General features: G+C 44.8%; 1 protein-coding gene across 3 annotated transcripts in view; it reads right to left on the bottom strand.

Annotated features, from left to right (window-relative positions):
• Window positions 1-16,720, bottom strand: part of dpysl2b (dihydropyrimidinase like 2b) — a 29,344-nt gene extending 12,624 nt beyond the window's left edge. Inside the window, exons 1-6 of one of the 3 annotated variants that reach the window (XM_076757505.1) lie at window positions 16,489-16,720; window positions 15,737-16,145; window positions 4,501-4,589; window positions 3,695-3,879; window positions 1,872-2,036; window positions 1,038-1,099 (exon numbers count right to left, since the gene is read on the bottom strand). In XM_076757505.1, the coding sequence (XP_076613620.1) occupies window positions 1,038-1,099; window positions 1,872-2,036; window positions 3,695-3,879; window positions 4,501-4,589; window positions 15,737-16,003 (768 nt within the window). In that variant the 5' untranslated portion in view covers window positions 16,004-16,145; window positions 16,489-16,720. Of the gene's footprint in view, window positions 1-1,037; window positions 1,100-1,871; window positions 2,037-3,694; window positions 3,880-4,500; window positions 4,590-13,032; window positions 13,372-15,736; window positions 16,466-16,488 lie in introns of those variants that run through there. The other 2 variants (XM_076757504.1, XM_076757506.1) reach the window with 2 other exon arrangements.
• Window positions 16,721-17,515: the final 795 nt, after the last annotated feature.

Here is a 17,515-nt window from a genome sequence, read left to right as displayed (position 1 = left end):
AGGGAGTCTCCCACACTCCGATTGTTTATTAAGGAACGCGGCAGCTTCGCGGACTGAAGGAGAACCGGCGTGTTGAGTGAGTCATCACCGCCCGGCTGCCAAACATACAACAATAAAGAGCAATCAAAGTTTGACATGGGAGAGAAAATGATAAACTCTGGCTGCAACGGGCTGCGAGCATTCCTCACACAGGTGCAAAGACCAGCACTGCTCTGTTTGAAAACAGCTTTCAAGCAGGATTAATTATTCTAACCATGAGTCAGACAGACACTTGTGGCTTTCATTACGCGTTCAGTCTCCCAAGAGAAACACACGGCTAATCAGCGCGAAACGACGCGTCGCCAAGACAAACACGCTCTCAGCGTGCTATGAGAAAATCAATGCTGTGATACAGTACGGCTTCCATGATAGAGTAGGCTACCAATCTCTAGTTATTGCTTAATGCCACTGAACAGACATGTTACCAGAAATAAGAGATTCAAGCATGGTGTTGAACATCTTGGCAGACTGAAATACATAAACTAAGTTATTCTTGTTGCTCCTCTAGCTGAGTTCTCTGTCTGGATGAAGGCAACGAGTTATGATTCAGTTCTTATTCTGGCTAATCCCTCTTTTTCCTCTACAGCAAACCGCATCTTTGCCTGTGGATTCATTTGAGTGCTGTCAGGTCTCATATCTCGCGTAACACTGATGACCATTAGGCTGACTGCAATTTGTGCAGATTCCATTTGGACTTATGTGCAGCAGCAAGCTTCGTGTCGAAGGATAATTCCAGTTTAATTAGATTTAGTGTAGGAGAAGCTGCATCTGGCCCGTCAGTCATTGTTAACAGCAGAATGCAGCGCCGCGATATGCCGAACTACCTCCAGGTCGCAGCCAAATTGAAAAAGGAAAATGTAGGAGATCATATTTCTTTTTTCATTTGATTTGATTTTGACCAAATAGCATTTACCTTCTCTAACAATGCTGTCTTCTGTGTGTCGGCAACGCATGGCTTGACAAAGAATGAAGTGAGAGGAGAAGAGAAGAAGGCCCACCTGAGCGTCAGTAAGCTGGAAAATATCCTTATAAGCCAGGTAGACGAGGAAGGAGTTGACACCTGGAAATGCAAGATGTGAAAGGGAGAGAAACAGGAAAAAAGGATGGTAAGAGACACCAGACAAACTGTAAAATGCATCCAGATTACTACAAGTAAGACGTGGTAAAACAAAGATCTGGAAACACAGTCTGAAAGCTGTACAGGGACAAAGTGGGGCTGCAACAGTGAAGCATTCAGTCGCCAATAAGTAAGATCTCTAAAGTGCTATTAGTATTGTTGGCTGTCGTGAACATTGCAGCTTCTAGAGGCAACTAGCAGAGCTCAGTCTTGTTCCTCTGTTGTGCAGTTGACTGTCATCAGGTTACTTGCCTGGGAGTTGCAATCTTTGGAAACTTTACCTACCAAAGTTGCTTTTAGTAGCTTGAAATATTCTTTCACAGCACCTACCCTGAATAAACAGAAAAGGCGCTATGCTGCCTCACATTTTGTTGTCATTTCTGGTCGTGCTGCTTCTGATCTGACGTCTAAACCAGCTTAAGATAACGTGTCAATTTTTCTTAAGTAAAATTTTTCTTAACAGAGCCCAAGATTTCATTTTATCTCTTGCTTTGGTTGAGTGGTTTTATTTTATTTATATTTTATTCATTTAGGATATTTTTAGATTTTTTCATTTCCAATGTTCTTAAGAATTAAAAGTTGATTGCTCTCTGAGAGGGTGTATTTGCATCATTATGCTATTATATTATCATTATATCAGTGGCATAAAATAATAATGCTGTTTATCGCAATTATTTCTGGGACATTATATTGCGACAGGCCTACGTGCTCGTACCATGATCCTTCACGAGCGTCTCCATCTCCTCCTGGATGCCCTTGTGCCACTCGGTGATGTCGATGTGCAGCGAGTAGTCGCAGCAGGACTTGCTGTCGGCCCACTCGCGCCACTGCTCGAAGGACGAGATGAGGCTGAGGCCAGGCTCGGGGACCACGTGGTCAACTGGACACACACACACACACAGACTGTCAGACACAAACACACTGGCTGAGAACGACTGGAGCTCACATGTGGTGGCCAAATATGTTCCAGATTTGTCTGAAGTGACCACTTCTGGAGCATATTGATCTTTGAAAGGTACCAGATGCACGACTCCTGCCTCTATGCAAACCATTATCTGCTCATGGTCTCCACCACACAGAGGCAAACTGAAGCGTATATGCTGTCAAGATGTTATTCAGACAAGATGTTTTCAGACCAGTATGGGTGAATATAATGAGCCCACATACACTGATGTGGAGGACGCAGCAGATCCAGGGGTCCTTCAGTGTAGTCGGGAGAAAATGTGCATCACATCAGGGCTGAAAATCATTAAGTACCTCAATGTGAAACGTCAGTGATCAGTGGCCCAGTCTGTGTTCAGACTGGCAGCCCACGTCTGATTTCTGCCATATCTAGACTGGATCCGGATCGGTTTCTGACCACACGGAACATGCACTCTAATCTAAAGCAGATCTGAAACCCATTCATCTCAGGTTCGAAATCTGTTTCAAATACAAATTCTGTTGGTTCATGTCTCTGCCTGGCCTCTCAAAATTGCATTTCAGACTGTCTCTGTCACTTTCCATTTTTGGTGCTATCACATCTGTGCACTTATGACGTGCACTCCCACACTGACATTCCACATTCCATTACACTTAATGTCCCGGTTGCAGACCTATGTGACCCTGCAGCAGTCAGCGTTTATCCCGGGGTGACGACGACACACGAGTCGTCTGGGAGTGTTAGTTCTGCTGTGAGTGGGAGGAGAGTTCAGCTGCTGAGGGTCAGTGTTAGAGAGGAACTTCATTTAGCTCTGTTTTCTTTTTACATTACATCGCCTCATGTTATCTTCACACCGCTGTATCGCTTGTGAATAATGTACAAATGAAATAAAGCCGGTGCTAAAATCTAGAAAAAAAATCTTCAGTTTCACCAAATCTAGCGCATAAATAACTGAATCTGGGTATTTTACCAGCTTGAAACTGGATCCAAAACAGATCTGACAATCAGAACCCAACCCTCCCAATTATAGCATGAAACAGCAGCAAGACATAGCAAAAACACAGCATGGAATATGAATTGAAAGTAGCAGAAGAGAGAAAAACACCATGAACAGATCACTGATCAATACGCTAAGATGCTAAGTTGTACGCTAACGGTGATATTCCTGTATTTGGGAAATAATTTAAGGTTGCTGACCTGACCAGCATGACTTTGGACTGTAAGAGGAAGCCTAAACAAACTCAGGGGAAATAAGTTGACCACACAAAGCAAAAACCAGGTCTGAGATTTACCTGAAACATGATGCAAACGAAAACAGACCTGCAAGAATAAGAAGCATCCATGCGCTTTGTTTAAACTAACAGCGCCAAATCCGCAGTGTCTGTGCGTCCAGGGGGAAAGTGAAGTGACTTCTGGCTCACAGCACTTCAGCAGATGGATGGTTTTATATCTTGGCTCGGTCGTGAACAGGCCTGGCACCCTTGCTGCTCTCATCAAGATATTTTCAATTAAAGCCAATCAGTGAATGACGAGTCACAGGAGGGGGAAGACACACTGCAGCACCGGCTCGGACTCACTTGCAGATAGGACGCAAAAAGGACTGCAGAATGACTTACTGATCATGGTGGTGCCTCCAGCCAGCGCCGCCTTGGTGCCCTGGTAGAAGTCGTCGGCGGACGTCATACCTCGATCGGGCATCTGGAAACGCGTGTGCACGTCGATGCCGCCCGGCATCAACATGCGGCCGTGGGCGTCGATGGTCTTCACCCCACCGGGCACAATGAGATTTTCCCCAATTTGTCTGAAGAGAACAATTTGATATATTACAAAACAAGTGCATTTTTTTTTTTTATGTCTGATGTCGCTTTGGCTGCCAAGTGGATTGTGAACTATATAAAGGGTTGCTGTAATAACCTCTTCAGTCTACACCTTTTCAGCCTGTAGACTCTCTGTCTGCTGTGTCACTGGGTTGGTCTGTTTGCAGTGTTTTGTTTGAAGTAATTACATACAGTGTTGAGAGGTTTATTCTTCATTTTCTCTGGAAACAGCAGGGAACAAAACATCTCACCTCAAGGTCCATTTATTAAGCCAACATGGACGAGAACGCCCTTAAAGCGCTCCGAAAAATGGAAAGTTAAACATCTACACTTCCGTGACAGCTGGGCAAACTCCAGCTGCTGAGGACGAGCATGTGACACCATCGAAAACTCCGGAACGGATACTAAATAGACCTTGGCGTGAAATTGTTTTCCCAATTCTGAAATAAACTCCAGTTTCAACGTTGTGTGTACAGACAGTCTATTCAAGTTTAACTATTAGCCCTTTTTTGTATTTTTTTCTGATTGTGCTGTGTTAAAAAGAGAGAGAGAATCTGTGGTTTGACTCAACCGTCAGCAGCTTGAAGAAGAACCAACACACTCACTTGATGACTCCATCCTCCATGTAGATGTCAGCACAGAAGGACTGGTCATCGTTCACGATCTTCCCTCCTTTGATCAGGAGACGGTCACTCTGGAAAGCAATAAAGATGATTAGTCACTGCACATTTATCTGTATTTAACCGCATCAAATGTCAGCTAAACTGTGGGAGCCAGACGCTGCACATCTGAACACGTGAAGACCGCTCCGGGGTTTTATGTACGCCTATAAAAATACGCTTATGAGGGCGAGTATCCGATTTGGCTCGACTGGATGCAGGATTAAGTGTATTTGATGAAAGACATTTCGGGAAATGTCACATAAAAGCAACAAAAAATAAATACTCTGAAACGGCCGAATGTACACAGCAGCCTCCGCTTGGCCTTTTTAGGATGCAGTCTGATAAGGAACACATGGCTGTGCAATGTCTTTCAGCCAATACTGGCTTTCTTCATCTCCACACACACACACACACACACACACACACACACAGATATGTGTAAACACACTCTTAATACATGGATGGAGGGGAAACAGGTGATGACAGAGGGCTGTGGTGTTGGGATCAGGACCAGGTTTGGGTGTGGACGTGTTAACAGTGACACTGATTAGAATGTGAGGCAGGGATAAGAAGAACAGATGGAGAGACTGATAAAAAGAAAGATGCAGAGAGAGATGGAGAGAGAGGACAGGGAGGAAAAAAATCTGGGGTTGGATGTGAGGAGGGGTCTGGCATTTCAACAGTTTGTTCCAAATATCAGTACAAATGACCTCAGTTAACCATTTTATTTTGTTAGGAAATAAATAAATAAAATGGTAATAGAATGAAATTAACCTTTGTTCTTTTACACAAAATAACCCCATTAAACCAACATGAATCAATCAATTTTTATTTGTTTTGGTGTTTTTTCCTCCATGATTACTGGTAGTGTGGAGTCTTACACAAGTGTTTGTTATATAAGCCTTTAGTAGTTAATAACTGCTGCAGTTAAGCTGTACAACTCTTCAGTATAAAAATGTAAATGTGCATGGTGGCTTGGACGATTATATGGAACTAATGAATGTCTACATGCAAAATAGTCTCAAGACAGAAGAACAGGCTGCTCTTGTTCAGGGAGGAGAGCAGCTTTCATCACCGCTCCTCTTTCTGCTGCTTCATTTCAGGCAGCACTGCTGCTGGAGCAACAAAATGAGGGGAAGTATTCACTGTAGCAACAATGAAGACAGGAGCCCGCCTCCAGACACACCCCTCTGTCCTCCTCATGTGGCCGAGCTGTCACAGCATCGACGTGAGAGGGGACCAATCAGAGCACAGACTGTGTAATCAATCATCCATGCCTGCTGTGCCCCTTCTTTCTGTGCAGGGGGAGGAGGAGCGGGGGTGTTCTGCCACCTCCACATCCTCCCACCCGGAGCCCCTCGCCCCCCCGTCCCTCCCTCGAGTCACCCCGGGTCATCTGTCCAAAAAGGGAGTGGCAGCTCTGGTCACAAGGACTCCGGCGTCCCCGGCTAACAAAGGCGGCTCTGTTCGAGCTGCTGCCCGGCCAGCAGCTCCGGCCCCAACAACTGCTGCTCTGCACAGGCTCCCAGTCGGAGCCCCACCCTGCACACAGGCACCGCGCTGCTCTGCAGAGCTCAGCTTTTTCAAATATTACTTAATGCTTTTGAAATGTTCTTCATCTTTCAGGACGCCTGCTAATCAGCTGAGTGGCCACAGATGTAGAATGAAATAAATCCTTGCATGCACAAGCAGGAGCAGGTGGAATTTCTTTATTCGGTACACGCTGCACACTCTGCTTCATACAGTTTATACTGTCCAGCAGCCAGGCTGGAACACGACACGCGATGTGTTCTTTACCAAGTGTATTTAGTCTGTGCATTTTTTGGTTTGGTCTTAACAATTTAGATAATCAATTAAACATCATCAAGCAAAAAGACATCAACTTGGGTTCTGGGAAAATGTTTTGTCCATTTTTCTGACAATTTACAGACTGAACGATTAGTCAGAAAAATAATGGACAGATTAATCAATAATGAAAAGAATTTACAGTTGCAAAAGCAATCTTAAAGGAGTATTTCACTAATTGAGCACTGCACACCCACAACAGCGTCAGACTTGTGATGGATTCAGCAGAAACACAGAAACTGTCTTTTTCATTCCACACCCTCATTTTAGGTGTCCAAACCCGGCGCCTACATTCCCCATAATGCAACATGACCACCAACAGTTCAATCAGAGATTTGGGTGTTTTATGCCAGCAATGATTAATGCAGCCCTGAGCTGAGGAGGAGTGAGCTACAGAGCTTTTTCAAGCTTGGGGTCTTCAGACCCAAATGAGATTGGCTCAATCTCATTCAATCCGTCAATCTCAATCAATCTCCATGCAAAGCTCCTAATATCCTAACATGTACTCTAGATATATTTTGACAGCCAGTTATTCTCAAATTCTGCCACCTGAGGTGTTCAGGACAGTCACTTTGTTTTACTCCTCGGTTGAGGCCTAGCTTAGTATAGAGCTGCAGTAAAGTGTGTCTTATCTAATCTTTTCTGTTCTTACTACAGCTGCACAGTCACCTGACCAACACATGGAGGACATGCATGTGTCATGAAGTCATATCCTCTTTGCTTAAACATCTTGTGTTGGCAGCCACACACTCACAGCTTTTCAATGAAGGGAGGAAGACACACACAAACCCACGCATACACGCGCTCGAGGCCTTCAGCTGACTGCATCAGGTCTGGAAAATGCTTTGCGGTTGTCATCTGAAAGGTGTGGCGACGCTCTGCCAGCACTGATGGAACTAATGCAAATAGATTATGTGGTAATCGTCGACCAATGTGCGGCAGACTGCTCCAGCCCAACACTGGCCTGTTCTCATCCCAACAACTGCTTTTGCGCTCCATCATGTGCCTCATGATGACTGTCATTATCACATTACGTCCTGGAGTTCGCCAACAGACTTCGGTTCTCATGTCGACACTTTTCACACAGACGCAAAGCTGCACGAGCCGAGGCTGAGACGCAAAATGGTCTTTTCAGAAACAGCTCAACTCCTCAGCTTTGATCCATAAAGACGGGCTTGTTGTCGAAAACGTCCCACTGAAAAGGTGTCTCAGAGGGTTCGCTTCAGCTGCACGACACTGAAAAGATGCTAAATTAGCGGAACAATTACTTTCCCAGAATCCAGACTCTATAATTCTCTAATTGTTTTGGAGCTCAGGGGGGTTGGAGAAAGTGTCTGGTTGTGCTGGATCAGAGCCAAAAATGACAGTGACCTCTGCTTCGTGGGAACCTCGCAGGGCTTCACAAACAGGATGTGGACAGCGCTCAGTGGGTTCACTGTTCCTAAACTGCTGTGTTTTCATTCCAGACTCCAACACTTAACCCCACTTATGTAAATAGCATACCAGCAAAACATACCATCATGTCTAGCAAGAATGCAGGAACCTCTGAAGATATCTAGTTTGCTAAATCATTCATTGATTATTTTGTTGAAGGCGAAACTTTCGTGCTGCGTCGGTTTCCTCAGAGAAAACATGCTGGTTCTTCAAAAACAGGGGGCAGGCCCCGCACGGGGGACGTAAAAGCTTTACGAGGGGTGGCCTGCATGACCACGCGGAAGAATGCAGGACGGAAATAAAGCTGAATGAATCTCTGGGGGGACAATAAAAGGCAAGTGTAGTAAAGTGCTAGCACGGCCAGCTAAATCCAGGTGAGAAACAGATGGATCACCAACAAAATCATCGCCGTGTGAGCCATTTTTAATATAAAAACATTGATTATAGCAGCTTTAAACAAACACAGGCTCTAATGCTAAAGGCTTCTGGGTATGAAATAAACTGCTACTGATGATGGAGTCTGAGAATATCGATTATTTCTCTATTACAGCCAGTCGGATGTATCATATGACTCCTGTAGTTTATTGTGCAGTACTGGAACATGTTGCATACAAACAGAGTTGCAGCGGCACACAGGTGAAAACTGAACCACTCGACGGAGGAAAAGAGGTTTCAAGGAATCAGGACAAAATCGGCTGTGGCCCAGCGAAAACCTCTGCCAGCGTTGGACGTAACCCGGCAACGTCATGTGTTGTTGTCCAAATAGAAAAGATCCTGGGAACATTTGTGAAGTCAGGTGCAGAACGCTGCCAGGTCAGACATTCAGCGCTATGATTTATGCTCGTTCTGGATTATTCAAAAAGCAGCCTGCTACCAAAAATCACCTCCATGCATGTTCAGACAACTGCTGTAAAGACGTTCGCCCACTGTTTTCTGTTTTATTTGGAACAGGACACTTTCTGTCTGACTGGCAAAGCAGGAATGAATCGAGGTCCCAGTCACATACTGTTTAACAAACTGGATACAAATATATACCTGAGTGATGTATGTGTGTGTGTGTGTGTGTGTGTGTGTGTGTATTAAGAGATCTGGATTGATACAGTGTGACCTCCATGTATATGTGCACACCCACAGTTGGAGGCTTCAGTTTTTCACACAAACTGGACTCATTCATTTCCCATACCTGCTGTGAACTCTCTGTCTGTCTCTAAGAATTCACTTAAAACTCCCCTTTGAGTATAAACTTTACTTCATAAACTTAGTTTACCCTCAAATTTTTTTTGACTATGAAAAGTTCACCTAAATTCTCTCTTCATCGATGACAAATCCACCTCAAAGTCTTCCTTTGACTGAAAAGTTCACTGAAATTCTCTCTTTAACAAGCTGAAACATTCATAAAATCTCGTCAATTCTGCCTCTCAATATGAAAATTCCTCTCTTGAACTGAAGAACGACCTTAAAATCTGTCTTCGACAATGTAAACTTCACATGAATTGGCTCTTCATCTGAACTGATTCCTTCAGCTGTATGAAAAATCCCCTCACTGACCTCTTTCTGCAGCCCGTTTCAGATTTTTCTCAACACTTTTCTCCTTTGTTCAGCTGCTGATTAATGAAAGTTCACCTTCAGTACACACACACACGCGCGGACAAACACACACACACATACTGCGCATTTTCCCCGACTCCTGGCTTTATGAATGGGGGAATTCGGGATGATAGCGAGTGTGAAAAAAGCCAGGCTGAGCTGGCGGGTGGGTGAACTGGAGAGCAGCACGCTGTGTGTGACGGGGGAGCAGACTGAGCCCCGGGCTGCTGTGCACTGTGAGATAACAGCATGGAGGGGCTGACGCGGCCTCAGCGGGTACAACACACACACTGAGCTGCCACCGGGGACGGCTGCTGTACTACAGGTATACTAGCAGACTGCCTAATGATCGCTCATCCGCTGGGGATTGAAGTCACAGAGACTTTAATCCAGGACAGTCTTATTATAGCCTCGCTCTATTTTTACCTTCCCTTAACATGGACATCAGAGGTGCATTATCTTTACTAAAGCATCATCTTTGAGGGTCTTTTTTTACTTTGACTCCATCTGTATTTATATCCTTCGCAAGTCAAGGCTCTTGTTTGGGGCAAAAATAACTTGCGCAGAAGAGATCAGCCAATTAATCGATTAGCTGATCAAGAGACGAGTGTTTGACGATTCCGATAATCTGTTGATGGTTTAGGTTATTTATCGAGCAAAAAAGTCAAACACTCTCTGGCTCCAGCTTCACAAACTTTGGTTTTGATGGTTTTCTCAGTTTAATATCATTTAAACTGCTGCAATTAATGAGTTTATTATTTTTCTGATAAATTCATTTGTTGTTTAGTCTTAGAAATGTGAAAAGAATACATCCAATGTCCAGCGTCCCACCTTCAGACTACCCAGAGATATTCCATTTACAGTGATGGAAAACTGAGAAAAACAGCAAATGTGAGAAAGTTGTCAGAGCTTAAATACCTCATCGGTGATCAAAACTGTCGAACTGACGGCTGTAAAGTGAGTATCTTTGGGTTTTGGACTCTTTGTCAGACTAAACTGAAACCTGTAGTGGCCATTTCTCACTATTTTATATTATTTTCACATTTTAAACACCAAATGATGAATCGTTCAACTCAAATAATCATTAGCTGCAGCCCTGCTGGCCTGGATGCTCGCTGCTCTCACACCTTTGAACTCTGCTCTATCAGAAATATGAAGAACAAACATGAGTCACAGACTCTCCCAACCCAGGTGGTGAACTTGTGGAGGCTCATTCATATTTGATGAGCTCTGCCTTAAGTACGTCCCTGCCTGTGCAGCTGACTTGACTCCATCTGGCCCAAACCAGTCAGCTCTACCAGCACTCCACCCATAATGACTGGAGATGGATGGATGGATGGATGGATGGATGGATGGAATACTCGAATTCAGCTTTATGTGAGATCTAAACTTGAAATGTGATTATCTTGTGCAGAAGGGCAGGGGACACACAGAGTTCCTTTGTGACTGCTGCAGCCTTTCCTGTTTAGTTTTTATTCAATTTAACCTCATTCATTTCCTCTGCAGCCTCTGTTTGGTTTAATAAAGTCGTCCACTCTTCACACCGGCGCCTGGTCAGCGGTTACAGACGCAGGTTTGGAGCTCACAAGGCTGAGACCAGCTGGAAAAAATTAAATCCACAAAGTAACTATAGGACACTCAGCAGTCATGGTCACAGGAAACACATTTATCACACCCAATACTTCACTACCCAAAACTACTTTTAAAAAAAATAATCCGTTCTGTCTCTGACCCCCTTTTTCTTTCATGCACTGTTCAAGAATAGGAAGTCTATCCATTTAGGTCTGGCTTAATCACTGCTGGGACTACAACCCCTGCTAATCCTCTGATCTCTCCACCAACCAGCTGCTGCGTCTCAAACACACTCCAGAGAGTCAAGACGAAATGATTCATCACAGAGTTTCCTTTCAAAGCTTAAATTAGCTGGCCACTGAAACAGATAAGGCATTTTGTTTCACATTTGAAAGGCAGAAAACAGAATGTTTGGACTCTTTGCTTGACCAAACAATGAACCAATAATCCAAAACTGCTGTCATTTAATATTCAATCAACTAACCGTCAGCACAGTAAGGGCTGGAACATTGTGTCTGCAGGTCCACATACACCCACACGAGCACAGGTGTCGTCAGAAGGTGTGCACATCATCTCCTCTGAGAGTCTCTTTGACCTACAGTTAGCCGGGACACCCTCCTCTGCGGACGTTCACATTTATCTTTGCAGGACTAGAAGTCCAACACTTAAATGAGCATGAACACACGGTGTCCTGTTTGATCTGAGGTGAGCTGCTGGTCAGCTCTGGTAGCTTTAGGGCAGCTGCAGGTTTGGTTCTTTTCTAATCGCGTATGAATAAGAAGGGATGGGATTTTGAGACAATGGGCCTAAGAGGCCCCTAAAAGCTGCCAGCCCACTCACATCAGGCACTCAGAGTTCCTATACTTTGAATTTGGAGAGTGGATTTTATTTTTCAGAGGGATTTTTGACTGAAATGTTCACATCAGTCATGTCACACAGAGGGTTAAGGGCCACCTTAATACTTGGACCCCTACCATCCTTGGTAGGTCTGACAGATAATGAGTATAAGGAGATGTTTTATTTAGTAATGCATCTTTCTATCTGCTCAAAGCATGCGCTCAAATTTGTAGTGAAAGCCCAGAATAAGACACAGCACTCCCTTCATGAGGCCTTTGTTCTGAGCCATTTTTGACATTTCAACCCAATTATTTCACTCCACTAAGACAGTGACCTCCTTCCTGATCAGCTCTGCCTGCATGCATCCTCCCTTCATTACACAGCTGAGAGAGAAACATGGAAGGAAATAGGACCCGCTGTCCCCTCCCTTCCCCTGGCTCCCCTCCCTTCCCCTCCCTATTCTCTACTTTCCATTCAACCACCACCACCACCACCAGCATATCTGCAGCTCCGCTATGAATTCAGGGAAATAATCTGCCCCACAGTGACACCAGTATTGTGCCATTAAATGCGCCTTTGAAAACACAATCACAAATCGAAGCCAGCTTTTCCAACGTGAAAGGAGAGCCCGGAGAGGGGAGGGTGGGGGGCAGCCGGGTGCTGAGTGTTACAGTGGATGCAGGGAAGCATTTGCCCCACCAGTTGGTGTGCAGTGATTCCCGGCCACCAGACACACCGCCTAACAAAGACCACCGGCGTGAAATCTCAACAGCCATGCATACCGTGACAAAGAACGGCAGACCGAGCGTGAATCTGCGGCACGAATGGATGTCTGAGGTTAAGCAGTGGCTCGGTTTGATCCGGAGATGAGCACTTGTCGCAAAGATGCTGCAAAAAAAGGCACATTTTCACGCTCACCACACTGTCTTTGGCCTCGCTGATTTCTCGACCCGAGCGTGCGTTTGGTCTCCGCGAGGTAGATTTCACAATCAAACCGAGACGCATCTGCAAAAATGCATTTAAGAAAGCAGCTCGTATCCTGCTGCTCCCAGCAGCTCTGGTGTGTCGAGGAGCGCAGCGGCGGCGCAGGACCATGCCGCCCCGGTGACATCCCGCACCCACACCCGCAGGCCCAGACACCGGACACCCGGCTGGATATAATCTCAGCCACTTCTACATTAAAAACGCCCCAACACTCACTGTGATGCGGGGGATGTTCTTCTTGCCCTGATAGCCAGACATCTTCGCCGGGGGTTCGTCTTGCGCTGCGCCGTGGACCGCAATCAATGCAACGGGATGTACGGATTACCGCCGCTCGCCGGTCTGAAACGAGGATGATAATGATGAGGATGACGAAGAAGAAGGCGGGATGGTCGCAGCTGATCCTTGGGAGGCCACAAAACGTAAAGAATCACTATCTCTCAACTCCGGATCGCGTCCTGGCAGCCTCCCGGTCTCCGCCGATGCACCAAACCTCTCCTTCCCAGACGGAGTCAGACAAGAGGGGAGGGAGGGACCACTGGCGAGCCTCTTCCCCATAAAAGAACCGCACGGAGCATGCGCAGAGCCTCGCCCTGCTCCATTGACAGGAGAGAGCCACTAATGCCATCAATCGCTCTCCTTGGATTAGTGAAGGCAGGGAGAGGGCACCAACTGAACAAATGAAGAAACACCCAGCAGCCATCTTAACTCCAGTTACTTCATCTGCTGTGGCCCAAAATCTGAGTTTTATTAGAGCAGAGATTGCAATCTCTGCCAGAGCACAGGACCAGAGCATCCCCAGCTCTGATGCACTACTTTCAACAACTTACTGGAATCACTGTTTCTGTCTAGTTTAAACAGTCAACACGGTTTTCAGGATGATGGGGTTTATCTTTTCCACAGTTTGAGGACAATAGAAAATTTAACAAACATCGTATGAAATAAAACTGACTTGTGTTGATGCCAGCACACACTGCAGACGCTGAGTAGAATATTTGATTTGTGACGACAGAATGAAATCAGACTGAGAAGAGTTCACTTCAGAGCAAATGAGATGCAATATCCTAATGCTTCATGCTCGATCTCTGCCCCAGTCATTAGTCATGGACAACCAATTATTTCTTCATTTAACGCAAGAATATGTGCTTGGACCGGCTTCAGTAATGTCACAGTTGCTAATATTAGCTAACCACCAGACTTCTCTGGTCACATCAGACCAGGTAAGGCTGTAACTGCAAAAGCCTTCACTGTACTGAACTGAGGAAAGGTGCATTTTATTCCTTGTGTGTTCAACTTTTCATGTGTAAGAGGATGAATGGGTTGTTTAAATTAGTGTGCGTCGCTTCAAGGGTGTACCTTTGAAAATGCTGTGTATGTTATTCAAAGTCCAGCCTTTATCTGAAGTATATACAGTCTGCCAGTGATGGAAGAAGACCTTTTACTAAAGGAGCAAGTTTGTTACAAGTAGAATTTATGCATTCAGTATTTTACTTAAGTAAAAATGACTTTAAGTACCAAAAGTAAAAGTACACATTATGCATTGTCCATTTCTGAATAATATTACATTACTGGATTATAATTAGTAATGCATTAATGTGCTCATCACTTTGCAGTAATGGTGGGGCTAATTTTAATTTATTGCTGGGTAGCTTGTGAATTTCCTCCCAGGGATCAATAAAGTTTTAGCTTCATCCTAAATTATTTGCTGATTGCAAGACATATTTTAATCTGAAGCTGCAAAATCACCAATAACTAATAAATGTAGTGGAGCAAATTCACAATATTTGCTTCTGAAAAGTAATGCAGTGAACATGTAAAGCAGCAGGAAATGGAAATACTCCATATATTACAATTGTGCTTAAATTCAGGACTGAGTAAATTCACTCAGTTACTTTCCACCACTGCAGTCTGCTTATGTCATTTTTTTTAACGCACAGTCCTAAAATGTAAGCTGATGTTCATACATACCTTCACTAGATTATTTCTTTTATTACTCATAGACAGGAGCAAATTAAGCCATCAAATGTGTATTCTGTTACCAAAGAAGAGGAGGGCAAACCTCTATACATGTAAGACTTAAAGAGCTAGAAGAGAGAGTAGGGAAAGAGCAGATTGTGTGGCTAATGCTTCCAATCAATATGCAACATGATGCCATGACACTCCATACCACTACCCAAAGCTTTTAACAGCATCCTGAGTGCTTATATATTAAGTAAAGGAAGCACTGTGTGTGCCAGGGTGTACCATGCAGCTGTAAAACCTGGACAGTGAGTTTGAACCAGCAGCAGAAAAGTTGACAGATTTTCCTGCAAGTCATGCTTGTCAGAGCAGCTCCACGCCCTCACTTCAGCTGTTAGACAACCACCAACAACATAATGCTGCAACCATGCATCACATCGCCAAAGCACCCAGAGCTGTATGTTCACATGTGTGTGTGTGTCCCACCTATAACCAGGCTAAATAATTGCTGATTTCTCCTCGTTCAGATGTTGGTGTTTACAGTTCATGTGCAGTTCATTAACACACACTCCACAGGGCTGTATTATAAGACGGCCAACAGCACTTTGCAGCAGAGGGGATCAAATCAAGAGCAATGTAAGCTGGAACTAAACAGGAGCCACTCCCTCTGGCAGCAGCTCTGCATGGTGGGCCCTCCATCCACTCTGTTACATCACAGTGCTTTCTGGGAAATGTAGTCAGGGCAAGTTGTACATCGGCTATAGGCTTAAATAAACTCGAATGAGTGTCAGAGGCTGTCAGTGGAACACTTTTAGATAAAAAATGGCGCAGGTTTGTGCAAAGATCTGAATGTTCGGTGACAGAAATAAGACAGAGAACGAGATATATAAAAGAGAGTAACATAAATTGGGAAAGAGAAGCACGGAAACACACATAATTGACGTGCAAAATAGCAGACAATTACCCTTTTATCATCCAGATTCTGTAGAGCTTCCTTCCCTGTGCTCTCCCTTATCTCCACCTTCCTCGGCTGGGAGATGTCGGTCTGCCGGTCAATGACTCGCCCGTCACTCTTGCCCCTGCACGCCGAGAGCGCATCGAAGTCTAGCGTCTTGCTGTCCGAGGAGCCTTCCACCGGGCAGAACATGCCACAGAATTTCTGCCTCGGCCTGGCGGGGCTGTCAGAGCCCATGCTCTTGAAGAAGGCTGGCACTTCCCCGGCGGTCGACATGCCTTGCAGGCGTGGGGGGGCTGTGAGGATTCTGGGGGAGTAGTTGCACAGATGCTCCGCGTCTCAGCTCCTTGTGTGTGCGTCTTTTTTTTCAGCCTGGACAGCCACCGCCTTTGCCGGTTTTCAAGCGCAGGTGGTCGCACTGTGACAAAAGCGCAAAGAAAAAAAAAATCTGTAAGGCTAATGCTGCATGAAAACACTCCCACTATAGAGAGAGAAATGCACCGTGAATCCACCTGATACCATCTGATGTGACAGTATGATATGAGAAAACCTTCCGCTGGCTCTCCTGGTCTATGATCCTCCTACAGATCAGCAAACAGTTTTGAATTGCTTACTCATGAGTCTAAATTAGCTCCTAGCCTGCAGCCGATTTCACGAGTTACAAGTCAGCATATGAGGGGAGAGAGCTATGATCTAGCTTTGTCAAAATAAAGATCCAATAGGCTACCGGAGGAGGGGGATGTTCCCCGATGAGGGATTACCTGTAGCCTGTGTGAACCCGTCCAGAGACTGGCGCTGGCAGGAGCGCATCAGATGTTACTCCGGAAATGATCAGTCCTCTCTTATCCAAAGTAAAGACTTGGTTCTGCACAGCTCTAATCCATCAGGGTACGGTGACCTGCCTGCCTTTGAGCCTGAAAGCTGTGGAATCTCGTAAATCAAATGTGTGGTGCGGTCTCGTCTGCAGCCGGTGCGTCTCTGCGGGGCGTCTCTGGCACAAAGTTGGAGGTCAAGAAGCGATCAGCACCACGGAGAGTTCCTCAAAGTCACACCCAGTCCAACAATGAAGGGCGCTGTCCCTTCAGCACCACACCCTGCGCTCCCACACACACCTCAACATATGTTTGGTTTTACTTACATACACTGTCAGCTGTCTCACTGGCAGCTTACATACCAACGCAGACGAGGATTTTAAGTCATGACATTCAGTGTGTTACACTGCAGGAAAGGACAGTGATGTGCCTGTTGTATTATTTGAGTGATTGATTAGTCATACATGGTAAAAATGATGCTATTCCATCAATATATTTAGTTTATTTCCAATAGGCTAAGACATCACATCTGCAGTTACAGACGTTAGTAATTATTTCAATTCGATTAAGAGACATATTAATAAATGGAACGATCAAAGTTTTAAAAAAGATATATTTGGTTATTATCTGTTTAAAAACTCAGGTAATCTGCTGTATAAGAAGTGTGTGGGTGTGGTTTGAACAGGTGTGACTGATAGTGAAAAAAAAGAACTGCAATAAAACGAAATGTGTCACTATCCAAATACCAAAACTATTCTAACTTTGGCAGAAAGTCACCATGAGTGATAATGTGAAGTGAAGATCCAGATGTTCTGCAGCTGCACTGAAGGAGAATAATCAGCCAGAGAGATTTTTCACCATCTGACAACCCTTGAGTTGTTCTTGTTAAAGCCATTCAGTACAACCTCATCATTTTATTAATTGAATCTTAGGACACATCTGATAATCACAGTTGTCACAGTAAATTCACATGGAC

Source organism: Chaetodon auriga, chromosome 19 (assembly GCF_051107435.1).
Source record: "Chaetodon auriga isolate fChaAug3 chromosome 19, fChaAug3.hap1, whole genome shotgun sequence".
NCBI classification, from domain to species: Eukaryota; Metazoa; Chordata; class Actinopteri; order Chaetodontiformes; family Chaetodontidae; genus Chaetodon; species Chaetodon auriga.
The sequence above is the reverse complement of the archived record's forward strand: the minus strand, read 5'-3'. Positions and strand labels throughout refer to the sequence as shown.